At 41.5% G+C, this 25,693-nt stretch overlaps 2 protein-coding genes across 2 annotated transcripts; both read right to left on the reverse strand.

The window, feature by feature from the left end:
- Window positions 1-4,372: 4,372 nt before the first annotated feature.
- On the reverse strand, window positions 4,373-11,616 carry LOC118089242 (pepsin B-like). Its single transcript, XM_035123732.1, has 9 exons — window positions 11,520-11,616; window positions 11,056-11,209; window positions 10,181-10,298; window positions 8,971-9,089; window positions 8,387-8,583; window positions 6,655-6,777; window positions 5,793-5,937; window positions 5,486-5,584; window positions 4,373-4,633 (listed from the first exon to the last, which is right to left on the reverse strand). The coding sequence occupies exons 1-9, from the start codon at window positions 11,573-11,575 to the stop codon at window positions 4,481-4,483; spliced, it is 1,164 nt and encodes a 387-aa protein (XP_034979623.1). The 5' UTR covers window positions 11,576-11,616; the 3' UTR covers window positions 4,373-4,480.
- A 5,653-nt stretch (window positions 11,617-17,269) lies between these two features.
- LOC118089241 (pepsin B-like) lies at window positions 17,270-24,828 on the reverse strand. Its single transcript, XM_035123731.2, has 9 exons — window positions 24,730-24,828; window positions 23,964-24,117; window positions 22,704-22,821; window positions 22,306-22,424; window positions 21,244-21,443; window positions 20,315-20,437; window positions 18,735-18,879; window positions 18,125-18,223; window positions 17,270-17,524 (listed from the first exon to the last, which is right to left on the reverse strand). The coding sequence occupies exons 1-9, from the start codon at window positions 24,783-24,785 to the stop codon at window positions 17,372-17,374; spliced, it is 1,167 nt and encodes a 388-aa protein (XP_034979622.1). The 5' UTR covers window positions 24,786-24,828; the 3' UTR covers window positions 17,270-17,371.
- Window positions 24,829-25,693: the final 865 nt, after the last annotated feature.

A 25,693-nucleotide genomic window follows, 5' to 3' on the forward strand; every position in this document is an offset into this window, starting at 1 on the left:
GTCTGTAGAGTTGGAACAGATGCGGTTGTAACGTAAGGCCTGGCTGTATACGATGGATTGTTTGGTATGTTTGGGATGGTAGCTAGAAGCATGTAGATATGTTTGTCGGTCAGTTGGTTTTCTGTATAAGGTGGTGTCTATACGTCCATCCTGTATTTTTATAGTAGTGTCCAAAAAATGTATTTCTTGCATAGATTGGTTCATTGTTAGGTTGATGGTGGGGTGAAAGTCATTGAATGTCTGGTGGAAGGTTTCCAGGGTCTGTTGTCCATGTGTCCAGATAATAAAAATATCGTCAATGTATCGCAGGTACAGGAGAGGTTTGAGTGGGTAGGAGTTAAGGAAACGTTGTTCTAAATCTGCCATGAAGATGTTGGCATACTGTGGGGCCATGCGGGTGCCCATGGCTGTGCCGCTGATCTGGAGGAACAGGTCATCACCAAATTTGAAGTGGTTGTGGGTAAGGACAAAGTGGCAGAGTTTGGTAGCAAAGTCCGCTGTGGTTTTATCTGAAATGGTGTTCCTTATGGCTTGTAAACCATCATTGTGTGGGATGTTGGTATATAGAGATTCCACATCCATAGTGGCTAGTATAGTATTGTTAGGAAGATTGTTCAAATATTGTATTTTCCTCAGAAAATCTGTGGTGTCACGTACGTAGCTGGGAGCACTGATAGCATATGGTTTCAGAACAGAGTCCATATAGCCGGAAACACCCACTGTAATGGTGCCAATACCTGAGATGATGGGGCGTCCTGGGTTTCCTGGTTTGTGTAAGGGACCTGGTTTGAACAGAGATATCGGGTTCTTATCTCATTATACATGATAAGCGATCTTCAGCCATCTCAACCCTTGCTTTTTCATGCAAAACCATTTGCAGTCGTTTGCGGTCATCAACAGCTATCAGTCAGTCAATCACCCATTTCCACCACCCTTCTGAGTGATCCCCCCTCCCCATCCCCACCCCTCCCCACCCCTTCTCTACATAAGTGCCTGGAAACTTCCATTTCACTGTATCTGAAGAAGTGTGCATGCACACGAAAGCTCATACCAAAATAAAAACTTAGTTGGTCTTTAAGGTGCTACTGAAGAAATTTTTTTATTTTACTTCGATCCAGACCAACACGGCTACCTACCTGTAAGTTGAAAAAGAATTCTGATGAACATCTGGATGCAATAAGAGACAATTTAGCAGTGATGTCCTGAAGAAAGATGTATACATCATGTGTCCCATAGCTTAAATATACTACTGGCTGTAACCAGGTTTTTATTAAGAATCACTCCTCTACTTTGCTTTGTAGATCCTGCAGTAGCTTCCAGAGAATAAGAAATGGCCACATGTTGCTCAACGTGAAGCCCAGCTTGACATCAAAAAAGCCCTTCTCCATTTTACCTTTTGTGTCAAATGTAAAGCAATAAAATAGTAGATGAGATCTGGCACTGCTGCTCCCTGCTTTTTGGTTTTCCTTATAATGTTTGAATTTCTTACGTAATGCCTTTTCCTATGCCAGATAAAACCTAAAAAAGAATTCTGCCATATTCTCAGTTGTTCTTCCATGATGTAAACTTGGAGTGTTTGAAACAAATACAGAAAATGTGGTGTGGTGATCATTTGGGATGGGTGTTCACCAGTATGCAGATGATTTCTCCAGCTCTGCCTCTCCTTCAAATCAGAACCAGTGAAGGTAGTGAATGTCCTATGTGAGTTTCTGGAAGCGGTTGGAGGATGCATGGTAGCTAACAGATTGAGGCTGAATCCTGACATGACAGAAGTAACTGTTTTGGGGGGACAGGGGGCGGGTGGGACACCCTGGTCCTGAACGTGGTAACCATGGCCCTGAAGGACCAGGTGTGCAACTTGGGAGTCATTTTGGACTCACAGCTGTCCACAGAGGCACAGGTCAATTCTGTGTCCAGGGCAGTTGTCTACCAGCTCCATCTGGTATGCAGGTTGAGACCCTACCTGCCTGCAGACTGTCTTGTCAGAGTGGTGCATGCCCTGGTTACCTTGGACTACTACGTAGGGCTACCTTTGAAGATGACTAATCCAGAATGTGGCCACTAGACTGGTGACTGGGACCACATAACAGTCAAGGATTGCCATACATCCAGATTTTTCCAGACATATTCAAGAGTGTTCCAAAGTTGGTTTGATACAACTGTGAAAACTGAATAGAAATATTTAATCCTAAATATTTCAATGAGGAGGTGACCCATTTAAAGGGAAATAATTTCTGCAGGTGCTCCACATTTTTGAAAATTTCATTAGACAACATGACAATGTGGAAGGAATCACCATTGGACAAGAGCAGTGTAAGATTATATGATGATGACCTCCTATTTGTGGCAGATCTACCTGTTTTAATACCATGATGCTGCAGGAGTTTGAACCCTCTGGTTTGGCTGCAGGATTTAAAATAAACTTTGCCAGACCAAGCTTTATTAAAAGGCTTCACAGAAAACTGCAGATGTATAATTCCTCAGCATATTAATTGAATCTAGTACCTCTGAACTGGTAATTTCCTTTTCAATGAATGGTGCATGTTCCCCCAATAAGACCTTGCATATATGTGCAAGTTCACAAGTGCACATACTTGATCAGGTGCTGGGCTTTCTGTGGTCTATCATTCCAAACTAAAACTGGCAGTCGCAGGCATCCCAGTTTCTGTGATATATGTGTTTCCTGCATTCTCGTGTGCAGATACCAGTTTTCTGAGCAAATCTGCTGGCCAGGAGCTTACTTTCCTTCCACCCAACTTGTTCAGTTTCAAAAGCAGAAGATCCTTCTCTACCTTGTCTGTCTTAAAGGGCTCTAACTTACTCCATTCTCTCAATTTCTTGAAAACCTTTTTCCACTGTGAGCCTTATGACTGAGCTCTTGTGTATTAATTGATTGCAATAATTTATTTCTTCCCCCTTTTTGTTTTTTTTCCTGATGCTTGGCATACAATAGCTGTACATACACTCCTCAGTTCAGTACTAAAGCATATACAGCTTCAGGCGTTATCACCATCACCATGCTTGCATATTTCCACACCCACACATGAGCTGAGTAGCGCTTTCAAGTATTAGCTGATTACTTCCAATGCTCAGCATTGGAACTTGTGCAATTGGAAGCACAGATAGCAGTGGTTTAGTAGATGCATGCCCTCTCAACTACTTCTACACAAAAGGGGACTGGGTGGTAGCTGGGAGGTAAGTAGCGCCCAAGAAAGTCTCATGACAATCCATTGGCAGAAGTATCAGTGCATCAACAATAGCCTAACAAATACACACCATGGACTTAGGTCTCAGAGTCTGTCATCTTTATTAATGATTCTTTTCTGCATTGTGTCAGAAAATAATAGCCTAATATGAAATAGAATTTCCTTAACAGGTTTCTTCTTTTTTAATAGGCAGATAAATACATGTCTTCTTGGGTCAGACCAAAGTCCATCTAGTCTAGCATACAATCATCTTTAATGGGGCCATGAGTGGGGGCATGATGAAGATATTCATCTCCTGTTTGTCCCCCAAATCTGGCAATCAGTGAAATAATGTTTCTGAAAAGAGAAGCTCCATTTAAGCTATCATTGCTAATAACCATTGGCAGATTTATCCTTCATTAATATGTCTGCTCCTCTTTAAAACCCATCTAGGACTAACGGCTATCACCACTTTGGTGATACTGAATTCCAAAAGTCAATTGCACATTGTGTGCAGAAGTGCTTCTTGTTTGGCTGTCCTCAACTTACTGCCAATCAATTTCATTGAATTATATCAATTTCTGGTATTTTGAGATAATAATTAGTAACTCTCTTGACCCTGCTCATTATTTTATACCATGCCTCCTTTTAGGCTTCTATTTTTCTAGGCTACATTTATTAGATGATTACCATTATCGGAGCTGCCAGTACTAAAAAGATGAAATATGATGACTGCCAAAGTAATGAAATTTTGGACTATCAATGTGTTTATGTAGACACATGTTGTGCTCGTTTTTTATGTTTCTCTCAGTAACCCTGCAAACTTTTAAAGCTGATATTTTATTACTAAAGTTGGTTTTACTCCTTGGGAGAAATGGATCCTATTCAGTTTTCCAAAATTGGGTTCAATGCCATAGGGTACAAATTTGAGTTCCTCAAATTTCATTATAGACTCTTAGTTCATGATTCAGAACTCATGATTTTAAGACCTGAGGAGACACTGAAGAGACAAGACACAGAAAAAAGCAACGACCTAGGCTGTTTCCTAAAATTAACCTCAGATACCCACACACATACAATACTGAAACAGACAGGCAGAAATTTTGGCATATTGGTATTTATTTCTCTGTAGCAATGGATCTCAAGAGAATTGATAGTATAAAAGCAGTAGCAGATGAATTGTGGAAAATTAAAAACACTGCAATTTCCTTTACAAACAATGTAGAATGATTCTGTTGAATTCCCAAAGAGTAGCACTATTGATCCAGAAAAGAATTGGGCTTTTTTTTCTTTATCTAGGCTGAAGGTGCAAAGCCCACCCTGTTGTTGGACATATCAAAGACAGAATAATACTCCTTAAGGAAGACATCACCCAAGATCCACAGTGGCTCCCCAGTTGGAGAAGGCAAGTACGTAGCCTCAATCTCAACTGTACAATATCCATTATTCTGTGGAACAAAAGAAAACAAATTAAACCTGTGCTGGGGAAATAAATAAGACAGCATTTCAAGGTAGTCTGGAATAAGGACTTGTTCGCAAAGACACACTAGAGATCCACATTTGATATGCTCCAGTATGTCTCTGACCATCTACATGTCCAGATTCAGGGCTGGCCACAATGCAGACAGGGCCAATAGTGAGGACAGGGCAGTGAGCATCATCTCTACTCTGGGAGAAGTGACAAAATGGAGGGGTTTATTTTTCACTATTTTATAGGTGATAGTACTACTCATACTCTTGCTTTTAGCAACGACAGTCCAAGCAAACATCTCTTTAGGAACCGTCTGCAACTATAAATCTAGAAACGAATTCTAACATCAATGATAGATCCATGTCAGGCCTACAATCTCAAAAAATAAAATAAAAATGACCTCACAAAAAAGGGTTAGGAGAAAAAAAATACAAGGCACCATTACAACAGTTTTCCTGAGTAAATAAATATACCCCTTAGTATTTTAAAAAAACAAAAAACCAGACCCGTAATCTGTTTTTAAAAACAGAAATCAGGTAATTGTAAGGTTTGATGACAGAAGATGATAATGATGGAATAATAATAATAATAATAATAATAATAATAATAATAATTTTATTATTTACAACTGGCTCTTTCAGCAGGTCTGGGAAGGCTCCCTCACAAAGGGAAGCATTCACCACCCTGCGGAGCCCATCGCCCAGCCCTTCCTGGCTCGTTTTTATAAGCCAGGATGGGCAAGGATCAAGGAGACAGGTATTACAAACATAGGATGGTTCAAAACGCATCATGTTCTGAGGAATTATGTTTAGCAATATGGTATACATACATTGGTGACATAGGCAGATGGAGGCAGTGGAAACTGGGATCCGTTGATGACGAAGGTGATGGTGGGCATGTTCTGGACATAGTTGCAGTTCACCACATACTGAAAAAGAACAAATAAAGAGGGAAGGTTAACTATTTGAGTAGAGGTTGGTTGAGTCATGTCCCCTGTAGAAAACGGGCTAAAACAAGCAAAATGTTTTCCGTTCTTTTTGGTGCATATAACAAAGTTATGTGAGCACATTGTGTTTCCTGCAAGCAGCTCACTGTCTCCTGAGGTGTGGCTTTCTGAAATTACCTCATCCACTCACCTCACCATTGTATTCTTGACCACCTACAGCTTGCAAGAAATTCCCCATGTACTGCTGTGGGACAGCAAGTAGAAATGTTCCAGTGTCCACGATTGCTTGGCAGCCTTGGCTGCACCAACCAGTAGCCTGGCTGCCAATAGCAAACCTGCAGAGGAAAGAAGCGATATTAAGGCCCCAAATGGGTTCTCAGAGACTCACCTCTGTAGCTGTGCATTGTACATTGAGACAAAATGTGCCACCTCCTTCCACATATATTATACAGAAAATTCACAAGATTCGATCTTCCCCACCTACACTTCCTTTCGTACACAGAGTTTCCCCATAGGATTCATCTTGTCATATATTAAATGGAGTAGCTTATGCACTGATCCATCCAATCCATTTTCATGCTAAGATATTAACCCTACTGCTTCTCATGAGGCTGGCACAAAAGAGGGATCTTTGGCTACCACAGAGTTGTTAATGGCCTTTCTGGATTTTACATGCATTCATGTATGTGCGCACAATAAAGATGCAGACATTATATGTTTTCCGCAAAGCAACATTTCAGTTCCAGAAAATCTATATTTTCTCAGAATTCATACTGCAATATATTGTTACTTGTTTGGATTTTTATTTTTAGTTAAATACTATTGTATCCAGCTGGAATATCCATTGATGCAATCATTTCATTCCAGTCCCAAGCCCAGAACACACATATTCTAAAGCAGTAAGCAGGAGGAATAAAAGTACCCCACTCTGCAGAAAGGCTGCCACTCCATAGAGCAGGCAAAGCCTTTTTTATCATCTGGAAAAGGAACATGTTTAAAGCAGGAAAGCACCGCTGGGTATAGATAAAATGAAAATTATGTGTGCCACTTACTCCTGAATACCAATCTGCCAGTAATATTCACGGGTGACAGGTGTCCAAGTAATTTGCCCAGAGTACAACCGATTGTCTACACCTCCTAAAACCATTTCTCCTCCATATTGAGCAGTTGGTTGGCTGAGGAAACAAAAAGGTTTTAAACAGACAAGGATTATAACTACCTACAAAATTGATGGTGCTCTATAAGTCTGCAGATAAATAAGCCTAGAGAAGACACAAAATTTAATTTTTTTTTAAAAAAATCAGTAACTCCAGTTGAGAGTGGTAAATGGTTTGTTTTTCCTTGCCAAGCTGGGTGATTTCTGATACAGTTGACCAGTACAGAGAGTTCCTCCTTTATTAGCTTCTGTTTAGAGTACAGAACGCCAATCAGATGTTTGAGCAGCTTCTTGGAGAAAGTGTGGCATAGTTTCCTTGCATATTCAGTAGTATAAGTGGATTGTAGAGGGTTCTTAATTCCAAGACCCTTAGGTATAATGTCCAGGTTTTTGCATTTAGTCAGAAAGAAGATGTCAATCTGTACCTGTGTAAGTTTCTTGGTAAGGTTGATGGACTTCCATTTCATGTGGCTCAATGTGGTGCCTCCCATAGTTCTAGTTACAGGTAAGTATCTGTGTTGGTCTGCCGTAGTCGAAACAAAATAAAAAAATTCCTTCTAGTAGCACCTTAGAGACCAACTAAGTTTGTCATTGGTATGAGCTTTTTGGTATCTGAAGAAGTGTGATGCACACGAAAGCTCATACCAATGACAAACTTAGTTGGTCTCTAAGGTGCTACTGGAAGGAATTTTTAAATTTTGTTTCAACTACGGCAGACCAACATGGCTACCTACCTGTAACTAAAGCCTAGAGAAGATTAGAGAAAGCATAAACGTAGAGCAATAAACAGTTGGCAGGTCAAAGGGGGAAAGAACAAATCAGGCACAGTTTGCCCCACATTAATCAAGGATCAGAATTTCACTCCACCGTTGAAAAGCCATCCTTTCATCACTCCAGTGATGGTATTAAAAGGGAAGGTTGATTAGGTAAAGGTAAAGGGACCCCTGATCATTAGGTCCAGTCGTGACCGACTCTGGGGTTGCGCGCTCATCTCGCATTATTGGCCGAGGGAGCAGGCGTATAGCTTCCAGGTCATGTGGCCAGCATGACAAAGCCGCTTCTGGCAAACCAGAGCAGCACATGGAAACACCGTTTACCTTCCTGCTGTAGCAGTTCCTATTTATCTACTTGCATTTTGACATGCTTTCGAACTGCTAGGTTGGCAGGAGCTGGGACCAAGCAACGGGAGCTCACCCCGTCACAGGGATTCGAACCGCCAATCTTCTGATCAGCAAGCCCTAGGCTCAGTGGTTTAACCACAGTGCCACCTGGGTCCCATCATCTATTAATAATCTATTAAGAAGGATCAAAGAGTTAACAGAAAGCTTAATTTGCATCAATTGCTCTTACACTCATTCTCAACTGTGTTTTGTTACTGTATGGATGGAACCATGTAGGAGTACTTTATTTATCCAATAATAATAATAATAATAATAATAATGTAATTTATTATTTATACCCCACCCATCTGGCTAGGTTTCCCCAGCCACTCTGGGCAGCTTCCAACAGAAGTATTAAAATACAATAATCTATTAAACATTAAAAGCTTCCCTTAACAGGGCTGCCTGTAATTCCTCAGTGTGGTCTTGCACATGCCCCTGACAAAGATATCAGGTTTTGGATCTTACCGGGAGAAATAGAAGCTGAAGATGGGTTCGGAAAGCTGCCCTTGTCTTAGCATCTGCTGCATAATGGTGGGACCTGCTACAGCTAAGCCGGGATAACCCATGCCTAAAATCCCATCAAAACTGGCATAGTAGAAAGGACTGGAAGGCTCATTTTGACTCAGGCCAAACTCCTGGTTTTGAACGACAATGTTCTGGACCTGGGGAGAAGGAATCAATGGGGTTCACTTGCAACGTGAATTGTGGCAACTGACAGGCAATACTCATGAGTTTAGGAATAATGCTACACAGAGAGACAATGAGACCCAGTGGGGTGGATTCTGCAAAATGTGGTGTGGTGTCAATCTCAGCAAAACTGGATCTCAGTGGGTACCACCAGCTACTGCTGTTCCTCAGGAACTTATTGTTTTGTACTTGTTAAATTCAGATTTCAATGTTGAGTTCAGAACAGGATACTTTCTTATACTGCAAATGATTCCTGCCATTGTTAACTGCATTCCCAGAATTGTTAGCTTTACCTTAGTTTGACTATTCCCAGAATTTGGCACACTTAAAGATGAGTGGCTCACAGTGCAAAGTTCACTTACCTGCACTGTATCATAGCCTAGCATGACAGTTAAGCTACCACTCCCATAGGATAGGGTATAGGTCTGTCCATTGTTGGAGTAAGTGGAAGATGCACTAGGGTTGAACCTGTGGTGGTTACCTAGAATAAAAAAGAAACACAGACTATAAATCTCTCTCTAGGGGGGCAATGAAAGCTGCCCATTCGCATGCAGTGTTCATTCTCCTCAAGATTCAGTTTACAACAGGAAAGGGGCATGTCTCACAAAAATATACAAACATTGTTACTGCGTTTACCAAAGAAGGTCCCCATTTGTTGGTCAAAATAAGGGTCTGCATCATTTTAACATGGTTTGAGGACAGCTTCACAATGTACCTCCATCATAAGAACTTTTGTACATAAAAATGTATGATATGAGTGAAAATAACAGACTAAAATGCATTCTATAAGAACATAAGAAGAGCCTGCTGGATCGTGGTAATGGCCCATCTAGGTCAGCATTCTGTTGCCATGATGGTCAATCAGATGCCTATTGGAAGCCAGTAAGCAGGATGTGAGTACAAACAGTTTTCTCTTCCCACCTGTGATTCCCAGCAGAGTCATGCTGACCTCAACAGAGGAGGTAGAAAATAACTGTTGTGGCTAGTATATATTAGGGGAAATTGCTTGCAGAAAATGTGTATATCATACAAAATTGTGTATATTGGGAGAAATGCGCATTAAAATATACGGGCATTTCTGTGATGACTTTTTAAAAGAAGATTTGCAAACCGATACAGTAATATGACAAACGGAACATAAGACTGGGGGAAATGAAAAGCTGAAATAGACAGATTTGTCTATCTTGATTAATGCAATATTCTATTGCTTTCATAAGATCTGCTTGCATTGACTATTCCTTATGGCACTTCTTAGCTGAGAAGCACCTTGGTATCTGGCCATCACAACACCATTTGCTGTTTCTGACCCATACCGTGCACCCACTATGCTTCAAATGAACTCTAGTATTATAGCTCATGATACGTTGAAAAACATAAAGAATTTGAACTCATAGAAAGAGGGGTTCATGCCCAGAAGCAGGGGAGGGAGCAGAATCTTAGGGTTGTCAGTCAATATATTATAATGATCTTCCAAGTTTGGAAGCTACAAATAAGGTTGGATTATTTCTAAACAAAATGAAGTGCTTTCTTGAAGACAAACAGCCACTTTCAGCAACTGTGTAGAGTACTCACCACAGGCTGCAGTATTACAATACACAGAAGGTACCCAGAGATTGGAAGAACCTGTGTCCATGAGAACCAGGAAGTTCTGGGGTGGAGTTCCAATACTGATCTCTCCAAAGTAGAAAGACTGCCATGGGAGAAAGCTTGAATGAGGTGGAATAAAGGCATTTCACCACACCGTAAAATGCTTTTATCATTTCACCACCTTGCTAGTACTTTGCTACCAGTGATCTCAAAGGGGCTCTTTAGAACATGAAGACTTCAGTTTAGCAATGCATCCCACAGAGAAGGTAAACTACACTACTCTCCAAGAGCATACAGCAAAGCAAACAGGAGGGTTATGCAAGATGCTAGAATCATAATCCCTAATCCTCTTCTCTAACTACCAACATCCAGAGAAGAGATATATGCATCTTTGCTTGGCATGTTCATCCCAATAAAGACATTTACATTTTCGTGCTTTGTCTCTTCAGTAGAGGAAAGTGCTGTAGTGAAAACATCCACCTTCAAGTCCTTTCGGGATCACTTACCCAGGCTCATAATCCTTAGTCTATCTCATGGAATGCTCAGCAGACAAGTGAGCAAGCAAAGAAGATACCATGAAGCCATAGCCCCCAAAATTAAAAGTAGAAGCTGAAATAATTTACAGTGTGTTTTATTAATGCACCCTGAACATCTGTGTCTTGCTGTCATAAAACAGAGATCCCCAATTCACACCTCTGAGCACATACAGTTGAGTGTTCAGTTCATTCTTCTTGTAGAGGGAATGGGTTGTTTGATGGCATTATCAACTGCTGAGCTCCATGTGCAAGTTCATGTATTTTCTCTACCACTCTGAGAGGGAGGAGGGAAAAGGTACAGATTTATATTGATGCAATACTCACATTCAAGTTGTTGGTTATTGGTTCGTAAGCAATGTTGTATTCATTCCAGTGGTATTTCAATGCAGGATCAGCACGGTGTTTCTTCAGAAATTCCTCCAGCACTCCTTTCTCCTTCATGTTCTCCCGAATGGATTTCCCTTTCTTCAGAATGACTCTGCATAAGACACAAAGATCTCAAGAGACCAGAAGCAACATGGGTGGCCTTTCTGTCCCTCTGCTATGCACTTCTCTTCACCTGCTTTCCTATTCTTTGCTATTGGGAGCTACTAATAGCCCATTGTGCTACTTTATTATTCATCCATTCCTTCAGTAAAAGCAAGAGAGTGTGTGAGGGATAAATTCTCAAAGCATGAGAAGCAAAAGTTTAATTTTGCTATGGAACATTATAAGAACATTGGCTGAAAATGTATGACTTGATTTAATAATATATTCAGCTCATTTGTTGCTATTGTTGAGACACTCACCTCTCCAGGCCCTCTGACAGGTGGAGAAAAGCCAGGACCAGGATCAGCCACTTCATAGTGCTCAGTGTCTTGACCAATGCAATCTTCAAGAAAATCCACAAATCTTTTCCACAGTTACAGCTGCTGTGTCCCTACTTTTATACTCAGAGCAACTGTCCTCTACTGGCTTATCTGTTTACTCCAGATTCCCTATATCATTATGTACACTCAATATCTACACTTTCTGTTTTCTTATGAATGATAGGGAATCTAATTCTTTCATTTAAAAGGTTTAAAAGGCAATTTGTGCCTTTGATTGTAAAAAGATTTAGATATAAGAACTGGATCTGGAGCAAAGCTGTGCTATTGGGACAAATAAAAAAATTAGTGATAAGATATCTACTGAAATATAATCAGTTTCCTTGAAAAGTTGGTCATATTCTTTTCAGAAATTATAAATGCCAAGTTAATAATCACAGTTATTCTGACAAGTGCTTACATAATGCTGGATAGGCTCAATTTTGGTTTAATTGATGCCAACCAATATCAAGAGTAACTCCAGGTTTCTCTTCACTAAGATATTGGCCCATGCTGGATCATATAAAGCTATACTAGCACTACTATCAATGAGGTTTTTGAATCAAAACTCTGATCACATAGTATTTAGCTCCCACCAGCTGCATGTCGCATGAATATCATTTTTTTGTAAAGTTTTTTATTATTTCATTTTATAATGCATATAAAGCGGAGGTAACAATTACAACATGATTTCCTCCATTATAGCTCTTATTCCAGGGTGAGTGGTACCAAGTGTCCAGTGTAAGATTTTGGACTGTTTCCCACGGAGTTGTAATTATGGTTTGTGCTGCTAAGTTCATATATAAGATCCATTCTTTTGACAATATGTGTACATTGGTAACGTCACAAATATTGATAGACATTATGCCAAATGATCAGAATGATCTTGCTTCATCCCATGTGCAGTTCGGTGTATAATGTATGTAGCTTTCCTTTCCTTTTTTAAAGGATATGCTTGGCAGGAGTCACACAAAACTGATCAGGAGGACTTTAAACTGAATCCTGCACAGCAGAGCAATTAAATGCTAGAGAACGGTATAAAATCATGTATGGGTAACAGGAGTGTGAATTAAGCCAGAGTGGCAGTGTGGGTAACCACTAATACATAAGGGGGGAAAACAGTAAGGGAGTGTTTGGGGAGTATAATCCATGGTTTTTGATGGCTCTGTCCCAGGACTGGGAGCATATCCCCCCTCAGCAGGCAAGATCTGTTTCTGCCTTACCCCTTGTATGCCATATTTGGCAGGTGGGTGGCATCACTCATCTGATGTCACAAGGATTTCAGGTAATGAGCCTCTTTGAAGACGTGTTCACAACACACCTTCAGAGAGATTTGCTCCAGCATCAAGAAGGTGTTTGTCCTGAAACGTCTTTTACGACAGGATTTGCACTTAAACCCCTTCGTGAGATATTTAAGACACAATCGCAATCCACTCAGTGGTGAGCAGGGAAACCGGAGACCGCTAAACAAACCAGGGTGGCTGCATAGGGAGCTTTCTGGCAAACACATTTAAAAGAGACACAAATGGGAATTGGAAGGATCTAGGGATCTGTCCTGCCTTCTTCTGGCTTAACGTTCTAGAGGAGGCCAGGTTGATAGGACTAAGGGCACATCTCAAAGAGCAGGGTCCTGGCAAAGCAGGTCTGGTAGTCCAGTCAATTCTGGTAGGCACTGCCAGATCCCAATCAGGGTAGCAGGGGGAAAGGCAGGGTCAAAAGGCAGCTTGTCAGCACCCTGGAGAGCTCACAACAACCTTAGCTTGCTAGGACTCACTCAGGAAGAGCTATCTTTAAAGGACCATTGCCCTGTTCTGTGATCAATGACTCCTACAGCATGGCTGTGCAGTGGTATGAATTGGACAGGTGTTCCCCAAGCTGGAGGACTAATGTTGTTAGTCTAGGCTGCACCATCTAAAATGCAACCTAGAATTACATTTGCCTTTTTAGCTGCCACACCACACTGCTGACTGAAACATGTCCAGAGGAGCACAACAAAAGTGGTTAGGTTCCTGGAAATCTTGTCCTGTGATGAAAGGTTGATGGAATTGGTATGTTTAGCCCTAAAAAGAGATGATTAGGAGGTATTGTGGCAGCCATCTTCAAATACTTACTGTGTTCTTTCATAAAGGATGGAGCAAATACATTTGCTTTCTGTTGCCACCAAGGATAGAATATGGACCAATGGGTTCATACTGCAAGAACAATTATTTACACTCAACATTAGGAAAAGCTTCCTAATGATGCAAACTGTTCAAAGGCTGCCTTGCAATATGGTGGACTCTCCTTCATTAGATGTTTGTAAGCAGAGGCTGGATGGCCACCTGTCAGGAATGCTGGAGTAGTGATAATGCCTTATCATTTTTGGGTTTGGCTAGGTTACCTTTGAAATCCCTTTGAACTCTATGATTCTATTTCATCTTATTCGTTTGGTGCAAACAGAGCAAAGCTTTCAGTTTCGATTGCTCCATTAAGTTTCACTTCCTATAGCCATTTAATGGTCTGAAACTGTAGTCCTGGCTCAGGGAGGGCAAAAGCATCCAATATGTAACAAATTCATCCTCACAATTGCCCCACATAGTAGAGCACATGCTTTGCATGCAGAAGGTCCCAGGTCAAACCTTTGGCATCTTCAGGTAAGAGAAAGCCTGGAGAGTCACTGCTAGTAAGTATAGATAGCACTGAGCAAGAGGGACCAATGGCCCAGTACAAGGCAACTCAGTACAAGGCAGATTTCTATCTTCTATGTTCCTAATAACCAAGCAATCTTCGGGCTAACATTGGGGGTTAAGTTTAGGGTTGTCCCAAGCTATCCCTAGCAGGGCACATAGCAGATTGGGCAGTGTGGCATTACAGTGGGAAACAGGAGAGGAGGGAGAAGGTTAACACCCCTCCCTGGTGCCACAGTCCTGATCTAACTCACAGGGCAGCCCTCAGTTGTTTTTAAAAGAAACTTAAAGTGGTACCTGAAACAAAGTGTTGCTTTGCGGAGTTCAGGATTCCAGTCAGCCCACCGGTCAGTCACACCCTCCCTCTTCCAGAATACTGCTTTCCACTCCTCCCATAATCCACCACCCACAAAGACACTCAGCATTCCCTAGCACAGAAAATGCTCAGACCCCATTGAGCTTTTTTAGGATATCTTCCCCAGGCTGGACCTTGTTAAAGATCATTCATTCATTCATACTTCTGCAAATTTCAGGGTTCCCCTAAACATGCTAAAGCAACACCCTTGTGTTTCTCAGTGGCCTCAACTGAACTACATAGCTGGGGGGCGGGAATCAAAGGGCATAAATGCTGCTTGTGCTTTATAAAATGCAGTGGTCTGCAATTTGCAATTGCTTAACAAGTTTCATTTTATTATTATTAACATATGCATATGAACAGTCTTCTTGGATCAGACCAAAGAGCCATTTAGGCCACCATTTTGCCATCTATCAGGTGCCTCTGATTAGCTCATAACTAGGGTACAACGAAGAGAACCATATACTGTTTGTCCCAATTATCTGGTATTATCTCTCATGACCATTTTAGCTATTGATAAACTATCCATAATTGGTTTAGTCATTCTAATTATATTTTTATTGTTAACATTTTTCACATATACATATGTACACACAGACAAAAGAAAGATACAAGGTGATGGATTTCAATGTGAACATATCACATGACAAAATCTCTCAGTTCTGGACTTCAGTGAAGCTTCCAGATGGTCAGCAGAACTGTCCATTGAAAGTGTTTCTGTTGTTATTGACAGCTTTCCTTGGATGGAAATCTTGGATGGAAAAAAATAGGCTCCTCCAATGTTTCAGTTTGTACTCTTCACAGGACATCTTTTTATTGATGCACAATAATACAAGTCTTTTGAAGAGTGGAAGGAATCAGGTCTGGCCCTACCAATAAGCAGAATGAAGCAGTTGCCCCAGGCAGTTAATTTTGGGGTGCTATGAAAGGGCTGCAAGTGATTAGTTATTTAATTTATTATTGCTGCATTTTTACTGCCAAGAAAGGTGCTTGTGGAGTTTTCTGCCTCAAGTACCAAAATTACTTGACCAGCTTTGGGGACTAGTCTGCACCTTAAGTCAGAGGGCACAATTTCCTGCTTCAGCTCAGGCAGCAAAATGTCTTGGACCAGCCCTGGACAGAATGTGGTATGCACAGACTTAGAACACTTAGCCACATCTCTTGCGGTTCAACTGAAGGAAATAACATGGGGAAATCAAGCAGATGTCTTATATCATTCAGAGAATGGAATGTCTGGAAAGAGGAAACACTGAAGATAATTTCATGGAAGGTGAGGAAACATTTGATCTAAATAGTTTATGGGTGGTATTCATCATCTTTAAAATGTCACCCACATATATAAACTAACTTTATTGGATACATATTCAGTGTTCTGGGTCAGATATGTGTTGAAACTGATAATTGAGATTGACTAATCATTTTTAAAGCCATCTGAGGGTCAAGCTAAATGTTAATACCATCATTTGTCCTTAAGCCTGGTATTTTTCTTTCACAAATAGCTGACAATTCAGATGAGGGGCTTTTTATCTCTTCCCACAAATCTGGATTCCACTCCCCCTGAAGTTTTGACTTTGCAGCTTGAGAGTGCTCTTGGAATTGCCACTGTCAGTAGAGGCATCGGTAGTAGCAGTTTTCTGTGGTGCATTCTATCATTTCGGTCTTGAACACCAACTGCAGCCCGGTCTGGAGATGCATGACCTGGCCTTGGTCACCATGTGTTAGTTCAGGTTGGGTTACTACAATGCCATTTACATGGGGCTGCTTCTGAAGACGGTTTGCAAATTTCAGCTGGTAAAAAAACCCCTCCGCCTCCAGCATGCTAGCAGGAGCCTGAAGGTGTGAATATGTGACATTGATTATGTGCCAATTACACTGGTTGCCAGTATGTTTCTTGGCCCAATTCAAAGTGCCTAAATAGTTTTGAGTCTGGTTAGTTAAAAGATTGCCTGTACTGGTATGTCCCAGCCCATAATATAAGGTCTGCTGCTTGTGTGCTTGCCAGTGAAAACCAGTTAGGTTGATGAGCACCCAAGACAGGGCCTTTGGGGTGAAGGCTCTGCAATAGTGGAACTCTCTTGCAGTTAACATTCCAGCTTGGCCCCTTCGTTCTGGCATTCAATCAAGTATTTAAAATGTATATTTTTGCTTAAGATTGCTTAGGTGATCTGATTCAGTTTCTCGCAACAAGCACTCAGTGCTTGCAATAGCGAGGAAAGTGCACAGTGAGGGTCCTGCTCCCCCATGCAAACTTAGCTCCTTTCAGCCTGCCAGAAGGCTGCTATGCTTCTTCCAGGGCAGAGTGCAATTGTGATGGGGAGGAGGCTACAATCTGGCAAATTGAGAGCCACAGTGTGGTGTAGTGCTTAAGAGCGGTAGACTCGTAATCTGGGGAACCGGGTTCGCGTCTCTGCTCCTCCACATGCAGCTGCTGGGTGACCTTGGGCTAGTCACACTTTTCTGAAGTTTCTCAGCCCCACTCACCTCACAGAGTGTTTGTTGTGGGGGAGGAAGGGAAAGGAGAATGTTAGCTGCTTTGAGACTCCTTAGGGTAGTGATAAAGCAGGATATCCAATCCAAACTTTTCAAATCCAAATCCAAACTCTTATCTCTCCATTTCAATGGCTCTCAAGAGAACTGATGACATACAAACTGGGACAGGCAGCCTATAGAAAATCCAGAAACTGCAACGTTCCTTCAAACATAATTTAATATGATTCTTTTGAGTCCAAGAGAACAGTAGCAGGAGACTAAAGAGGGAATGGCCTTTGTGCTGTCTAAGCCGATAGTGCAAAGCCCACCCTGTTATTAGCCATGTCAAAGACAGAATAATATTCCTTAAGGAAGACATCACCGAGGATCCATAGGGGCTGCCCATTTGAGGAAGCCAAGTATGTGGGCTCAATTCCAGCTATGCAGTATCCATTGCTCTGTGAAATAAAAGAAAATGTGTTATAAGTTCCATCTCTGCTGGAAGAAAATGTGATAAAGCCTTTTAAAAAGATGTACGAAATCATGTCCAGATTAGATTGCAAGTTAGAAATGTGACTATATAGCTGTGAATGTACTTCCAAGAGATTGTTTGCAAGTACATATGGTAGCTATGAGAGTTAGATCCATAATAGAAGTGCTCTAATTCTGGGTCTCTGACCACCCACATGTGCAAGTTTAGAACTGACTGTAATACACACATGATCAATAGGGATGCCAATGCAGCAAGCACCATCCGTGCTCTGGCAGAAGTGACAAAATTAAAGGATTCCCCACCACTAATTTGTAAGTACTACACGTCTTGCTTCTAGAGTTAAAGTCCAGAGCAGACTAGTCTTTGAAAAGATCTTTGCATTTACAAATGTAGGGAAACAAATAAGATGGCAAGGGGAGACCCATGCAAGGTCCCCAAAATAAGGATCAGAAAAAAATGACGTGAAATGCCGTCCACACTATCTTTTCATAAAGCAAAGGATACTCCATAACACTTAAGTGCCTTGATGTAAAATATGTGTCATTAAGCAATATTGTACACTTACTTCAGAGATATAGGCAGAGGGAGGCAGTGGGAACCGGAATCCGTTAATGACAAAGGTGATGGTGGGCATGTTCTGGACATTGTTGCAGTTCACTACATACTGTGAAAGAAGACAAATAGAAGATTGGCCAGAGATTGGTCAGACTCAATCCACACTAGAAAATAGACTGACGGACAACATAAGCTTGATTTATTCCAGTCACATACAGAGAACGGACACCTTTTAGAGTCCCCTTGTTTTTAAGCCTTTTTTGGGAAAAAATTATCTGAACTTGATTATTTTTATGTAAGCTGCCGTGAGGGTTTTTTGGTTTTTGTTTTAAGCAAGAACAGTATGGCAACAAATTCTAACATAAATAAAATACAAATGGAGATACCAAATACATAATAAACAAGCAACGTCAGAATTATCCTGCTGGGTCAGGCTGAGACCCGTCTTCTAATCCAGCATTCTCTTTACCATAGCAGTGAGGGCAATGGCTCTGTGTTCACCTAGGAGCACACATCTCTTGTACTTAACCTGGGTACAGCATCCTAGGTGCAAGATTTCAGATGGAGCCTGTTCCCCTGTGGTGAAGAGTGAGCTGCAGGAATTTTCCTGCTCCACCTACCTCTCCATTGTATTGTTCAGCTCCTATAGCCTGCAGGAATGTCCCAATGTACTGCTGAGGGATGGTCAGCTGGCAAGTGCCAGTGTCTACAATTCCTTGGCAGCCTTCACTGCACCAGCCGGTAGCCTCATCCCCAATGGCAAACCTATAGAGATAAAAGCAAAGAATGTTGCAAGGACAATGCTAGCAACGAAGAACAAAGCAGGCAATAAGAGAAACACAAAGACCTAATATTAAAGATGGTGGAGTCTTCATCTATAGCTACAAAGGGTTGTGGCCAATGCTAGTCCTACTCAGAGCAGACCCATTGAAAATAACATGGCCATTGTAGGTCCATGAATTTAAATGGGTTTTCTCTGTGTAGAGTTTAGTTGGATACAACCCAAAGACAGCTATTATGGCCATGGAAACACATACATAGCCACATAAACTATAATCCAAAGAGGCTTACTTACTCCCGATCAATCTTTCCTGGAAAGTAAAATACAGTTTTCAACTCCATGCTGTTTCCCACTTGCAAATGTGAAAACCAAATCTGAGACATCCCAAAATTTGCGAATCTACTATGCTTTGAGTAAAAGAAAAAACTTTTGTTGGAAAAGCTTGTAATCTGGGGGGTGCAGACAAAATGGTAATACCCAGGGATTTGCCACACACGTCCTGTTAAAAAGGTGCTGGGAAAGACCTCTGAGATGATGGAAAGCTGCTACTAATCCATGCAGAAAGGCCTTTGCCAACCTGGTGCTCTTCAGATGCTTTGGGCTATGAGTCTTATTTGCCGTAGCCACTGTGGCTGATGGAAGTTGCAGACCAAAAGCATCTGGAGAGCATCAGGCTGGCAAAGGCAGATTTAGGCAATACTAGACAAAATGGACCAGGGGAGCTGCCTTAGTGTAAGCAGCATCATAGGATTGCCAATCTCAGTTGCTGGAATCCTGTATTTTTGCAGCATTCAAGGTGCTGGGAAGAGCATGGTTTGTTTCCTTTTATTAGCTGGTCCATTCATTAGGACTGAAGGTGCTGCACAAAATATTGTGGTTCAAATCTCACTATTCCCTGGTGACAGGTGATGAGTGACTCATCTCATTTTTCCACGCCACCTTCATTTGGCAGTGTTTTAGAAACAGAGAGCTTCTCAAGCACACCTGTCAGCAGCTTTTCATGTAGCATTTGTTTGCTAAAAAAACAAACTACTACACTTCAGCAAGGATATCCTCATCCTTGCAGCAATGGACACCATTTTGTTATCTATTGCTCCTTCTTAGAATTATTTTCTTTGTTTTGCATAACTCTCCCATTGAAATTAATAGAACTTTAAAGTGCCTAGCTTTGAATGGATCACTATCCTCCTGGTTTTTGAAGGTTCACTTCCAGTGCTGGAACACACAAACACACCCACCTCTTGACATGCAAACACACACACACACACACACCCTTTAAAGTAGCAAACAAGAATAAGACTATTCCCCTCTGTAGAAATGCTGCACATTCAAAGAGGCTGAAGAGACATGGCAATGGGAAATCAAAGCAGAAAACCATGATTAGCTATAGATGAAATGAGAATTATGAATATCACTTACTCCTCAATACCAATCTGCCAGTAAAGCTCACGAGTGACAGGTGCCCAGGCAATTTCTCCTGAGTATAGTTGAGTGTCAACCCCTCCTAAGATCAATTCACCTCCATACTGAACAGTTGGCTGGCTGTTGATTGGGGAAATGGACAAAACCAGTCAATGCTAGCTTTATGAATGTCTTGAAGGTCTATATTTGCATACATAAAAGCAGGGGACAGGGGAACAAACAATTGGGCACAGACTACTTCAGACTGACAAATCCTGAATGACCACAAGGTTCCCCTCACCCCTCTCAAGATCAGATTCTCTCTTGATTGATAAGCATGCATTCAAAGGAGGGAGAAAACCCATCCTTTCACCACTCTATTTTCTAAGCCAAAAGGATGGCTAAAGTGTGTTAAGGCAAATAGGGGACTTGGTTGTCATTTGGGGATCATATGCATAAACTCTTACTGGAGGCAGAAAGGCTACATCTTACAGAATTGGTAGAGCATCTGTCTTTGAGGAAGGATCTGCTAATGGCGAAGGGCCATAACTCACTAGCAGAGCATCTGCTTTGTGGACAGAAAGTCACAAGTTCAATAGCCAGCATCTTCAGGTAGGGCTGTGAAAGACTCCCTGTCGGAAATCCCGGCTAGCTACTGGCAGTCAGTGTACCAATACAGATCCAGGTGGAGTAAAAGCCAGACACAATATAAAACAGCTTCCTATGTTCCTATGTGAGGAAATTAAGCCTTAGCATGTGTTGCAACCCTCCCCAAATGAAATATTTTTAAATGGCTGGGATATCCATCTCAACTCTGAATGATATTCATGGTTTTAAAGAGCATTAAGAATACTACAGGGAGTTGTAATTTAGTTATTCCAGATTAACGTCTGTGAGCTCAATCTTCTAAATGCCTCCTGACAAATTTACGGATTTTTGTATCTCACCGTGAGAAATAGAAGCTGAAGATGGGTTCAGAGAGCTGCCCCTGCCTCATCATCGACTGCATGGCTGTGTATGACCCCCCTACAGCTAAGGCGGGGTAAGCCATGCCCAAAATCCCATCAAAATTGGCATAGTAGAAGGGAGTGGCTGGTTCATTCTCACTTAGGCCAAACTCCTGGTTTTGAATGACAATATTCTGGACCTGGGAGGGACAGAAGGAAAAATGGGTTTCATCTGCAATCGGACGCACAGCAATGATTTTGAGCTTGAATAACTTAAATTATCAATAGTAAGACTATGCAATATGTGCCATTTTTAAGAATAATGCAAAACGAAGAGGCAAAGAGACTGTGGGCTAAACGAACATAATTTCCAATGCCTCACTGTGAAAGCTTATGAAGTTCTCCTTACACTAGACCTGGTTAATTTGTAAAGCATGGGTAGGCAAACTAAGGCCCGGGGGCCAGATCTGGCCCAATCGCCTTCTAAATCTGGCCCACGGACGGTCCACGAATCAGCGTGTTTTTACATGAGTAGAATGTGTCCTTTTATTTAAAATGCATCTCTGGGTTATTTGTGGGGCATGGGAATTTGTTCATTTCCTCCCAAAAAATATAGTCCAGCCCCCCACAAGGTCTGAGGGACAGTGGACTGGCCCCCCTGCTGAAAAAGTTTGCTGACCCCTGTTGTAAAGGAACGAATAAAAAGGGTGGGATCATAAAATGACCTTTTGAGTTTTCTGCCTCAGATGTTAAAACAGCTTCGGCGGTCATCAGGATCAAACTACTTGTCCACCACGGCAAAGTACCCATTATGTAGACAGTGGTGAAAAAACCAAGCAAACCCTCATTTCTGCCTAGTGGTACACAGCCAGCAATATCTGGGCCACAAGCTTCCATCTTAAGCTTTGGTTGGTCCCCTTCTTTCTTAGCTTGTGAAGTAAATTCCAGTTGCAAGGTTGAGTTCCAAGCAGGCTGCTTTTTCTTTGATTGACCAGTGTTTGACATTTCCTAGAATGCCACAAAGTTTAAGGTGGGTGAATGTGTGATGCAATGGTCACTTACCTGCACAGTATCATAGCCTAGCATGACGGTCAAGTCACCACTCCCATAGTAGAGAGTATAGGTCTGTCCATTGTTGTAGTATGTAGAAGATGCACTGGGGTTAAATCGATTGTGGTTTTCTAGAGTAAAGCACAACAAAACAAAAAGCGCAATAACATGAACACTTCCTAGCTGAGTCGTGTTCTTTAATACAGTACATTGGCATATTCTATTATTATTTTATGTCAGAATGTCAGTGCTGAGAGTTATAAAGATTTTGAACACTATAATATAAGTTTTTCCATTCCTGTTAAAAATAGTACAAGAGATAAGTTTGGCTTTTTAAAAAAGAAAACAAGCCAAATTGGCTAATAAGTTCATAGAAACAAATTTCTCTGCAGCTGGATGTTAGTACTCACCACAGGCTGCTGTACTACAGTAGACAGATGGTACCCAGAGATTGGAGGAGCCTGTGTCCATCACAACAAGGAAGTCCTGTGGTGGAGTCCCAATGCTGATCTGTCCAAAGTAGAATGACTGTCCAAGGAGAAAATTTGGGTAAGAAGAAAGATGTTGTCACATTTTTAAATACTGAGCTTCAACATTTCCCCTTCATTTCTACTATTGTCCCCACTCAGAAATGGCAGCTCAGATCATTTTCAAAATGCATCCCAGCCCACAATAGGAGGTAAGTAATAGTACTCTCCAAGATCATACAGTGGGTTGGTGGCAAGCTGAGGGCAAGAACACAGAATCAAAATGTTGTCATTTAATCATCTTCTGTAATTACAAGGCCCATTGTTGGTTCACACCTACTGGCACACCCCATTGTGTCTTGATACAGACAGATGCCGACCACCACAACATTGTCAGATTCAGGTAAGGGATACACACACACAGCCATTGCTGTTTTCACCCCAGTAAATCCCCCTTAGCGTATCTTGTAGACAGTAGAGGCTGGTGAAACCTAGACCTGGTGGGGCGCCTAGGAGCTTTCAGTTCTATGCTTGCTCACTGCATAGGACTGATTTTGGAACCGCACCTAAGCTAAATCTCATCAGTGGTGTATGCAGGCTTAGATTTTTGTTCAGTGGCTCTCTCTCAAGCTTGTAAAATAGTAAAAAGGAAAACCACCAACTACTGAATGGTTGTCATAGAAAGATAACCACTCTGCAGCTTGTTTTCCTGTTCAATTAAGGAAAGAGTTTGATGCAATTTACTCTCAGGTAAGTGGACAGAGGGTTTCAGGCAGCATACATCATTCACCATAATAAAAAATAAAGCAATTGTCCCAATGTCATACAGTAAGCTTCATGACTGAGTGGGGATTTGAACCCTGGTCTCCCGAGTCCTAGTCCAACTCTCTAACCATTACACTACCCTAGCAAGTGACATGATTAGAATTATGCTGCGGTTGTCCCCTCCATTACCTCTAACCCTCCAGCTAGGTGACAAAGTGGGCAAGCTCACTTATTCCATCATTCCAAAAGTGGAGAAGCACTTTCACTGTTCAACCCCCAAATTCATCATGGACAGAGACAGTGGTGTGAAAATGGTCTTGACAGGAGCAATTATGCTGCTTTCATGAGGCCATATAACCTTTGACAGACTGGAAAGTGAAAAGGCAAGATGGGCAGAAGAAGAGAGAAAGATGCATATTTTATTATTTTCATACTCACATTCAAGTAGTTGGTTATTGGTTCATAAGCAATGTTGTATTCATTCAAGTGGTATTTAGATGCAGGATCAACATAGTTTTTCTTCAGAAATTCCTCCAGCACTCCTTTCTCCCTCATGTTCTCCCGAATGGATTTCCCTTTCTTCAGAATGACTCTGCAGAGGACGCAAAGATCTCAGGAGGCCAAAAGCAACAGTGCTGGTCCTTCTGTACCTCTCCCCTATGCCCTATTTCTTCATCAGCTTCCTCCTCTATTTTGGTACTGGGAACTGCTAACAGTCCATCGTGCTACTTTATCATTTATTTTATTCATCATATTATTTTTTATTAAATAAATAAAAGCAAGGGAGTGCACAAGGCAGAAAGAATAAGTCTCAAAGCCTGAAAAACTAGGGTTTAACTTTTCTATGGAAATATAAGAACATAGTCATTGGCTGAAAATGTGTGATCTGATTTAGCTTCCAGTAATACTTCCATCTCACTCATTACTACAGGGCTCATCCAGACTGCCTTTTGTGTCACAGGTCTGGGATTTAAAGCCCTGTCTCCAAGCTTTTGGGTCCCTGCACTTTCCCTGGGGAAACCCAAGTTTTGCAGCTGAATTGGAGCAAATGGCATTTGGGTCTTCTGTGGATATCCATTTGCTTCAATTCAATGATAAAGCACAGGGACAAAAAACAAAAACAAAAAACTGCCCAGGCCTGGAGCTTTAAAGTGCATACCTGTGCAACAGAAAGTCTGAATGAGACCCTAATTGAGACACTCACCTCTCCAGCCCCTCCGACAGGTGGAGACAGACCAGTACCAGGATCAACCACTTCATGATGCTCTGTGTCTTGGCCAGTGTGATATTCTAGAGAATCTAGAAATCCCTTCCGCAGCTACAGCTGTTATGTCTCTACTTTTATACCCAGGGCTACTCTCCTCTGCTGCCTTATCTGTTTACTCTTGATGTCCTCCGTACCATGCATTCCCAATCAATATCTACACTTTCCATTGCTTACGAGTGATAGAAAGACCTTTGTTGGATTGGTTTTAAATGCAACTTGTGCCCTTCATTTTTTGTAAAAAATAAAAAGGTGATTATCAACAAACTTTTGCTAATACAGTATGGGGGGAAATCTGCGATAAGATATTAATAAGCCAAATTCCTTATAATCTGTTCCTACCCTTTTCAGAAACAGTAAAGGACAATTTGATAATCACAGCGGCTGGGATGGGTATTTTCGTGTGGCTAGATACGTTCCTGGTGTGCCTGGCATGCTCTGGTCCATGGGGTCATGAAGAGTCGGACACGACTAAGCAACTAAACAAAGATACGTTCCATTTTTATACACTGAGTCGAACAAATATTGTAACTCCAGGTTATCTTCACTAAGGTATTGGGCCATGTTGAGTCATGCCCTTGGGAAGCTGTGCTTGCTAACATTATATTTAATGCCATGTTTGGGTCTAAGCTGTGATCAGTTCACATTTAATATCTAGGTTTTTCAGTTGATTAGCATGTCAAAGATAATAATTGTCAACAGCTCGAGTTCCCTAATAGAACTTAATGAGGTATTGAAATAGATGTTTTCTGTTGTATGAACACATTTTCACACCTTGCGTATTTATGTGGTTCCATTCAGGCATTTTAAATTGTTCCATGGAAGATCTGTGCATGCCAGTACCACCCTCTCCACCACACTGAGGGGGGAGGTGTGAAGGGGGATTGTCAGCACATTCAGGGAA

Source organism: Zootoca vivipara, chromosome 7, assembly GCF_963506605.1.
Source record: "Zootoca vivipara chromosome 7, rZooViv1.1, whole genome shotgun sequence".
Taxonomy (NCBI): domain Eukaryota; kingdom Metazoa; phylum Chordata; class Lepidosauria; order Squamata; family Lacertidae; genus Zootoca; species Zootoca vivipara.

What these genes read in the sequence shown, in the direction of transcription:
- LOC118089242 (XM_035123732.1), bottom strand. Translation starts at nt 11,575, where the DNA reads ATGAAGTGGCTGATCCTGGTCCTGGCTTTTCTCCACCTGTCAGAGGGC. An exon ending in CTGTCAGAGGGCCTGGAGAG is followed by an intron (nt 11,210 to 11,519) that starts GTGAGTGTCTCA and finishes TGTCTTATGCAG; the next exon opens with AGTCATTCTGAAGAAAGGGA. An exon ending in GTCAAGAATACAATGGTGAG is followed by an intron (nt 5,585 to 5,792) that starts GTGAGTGGATGA and finishes GTTCTTTTTCAG; the next exon opens with TATGTGGTGAACTGCAACTA.
- LOC118089241 (XM_035123731.2), bottom strand. Translation starts at nt 24,785, where the DNA reads ATGAAGTGGTTGATCCTGGTACTGGTCTGTCTCCACCTGTCGGAGGGG. An exon ending in CTGTCGGAGGGGCTGGAGAG is followed by an intron (nt 24,118 to 24,729) that starts GTGAGTGTCTCA and finishes CGTCCTCTGCAG; the next exon opens with AGTCATTCTGAAGAAAGGGA. An exon ending in CTGAACAATACAATGGAGAG is followed by an intron (nt 18,224 to 18,734) that starts GTAGGTGGAGCA and finishes CTTCTTTCACAG; the next exon opens with TATGTAGTGAACTGCAACAA.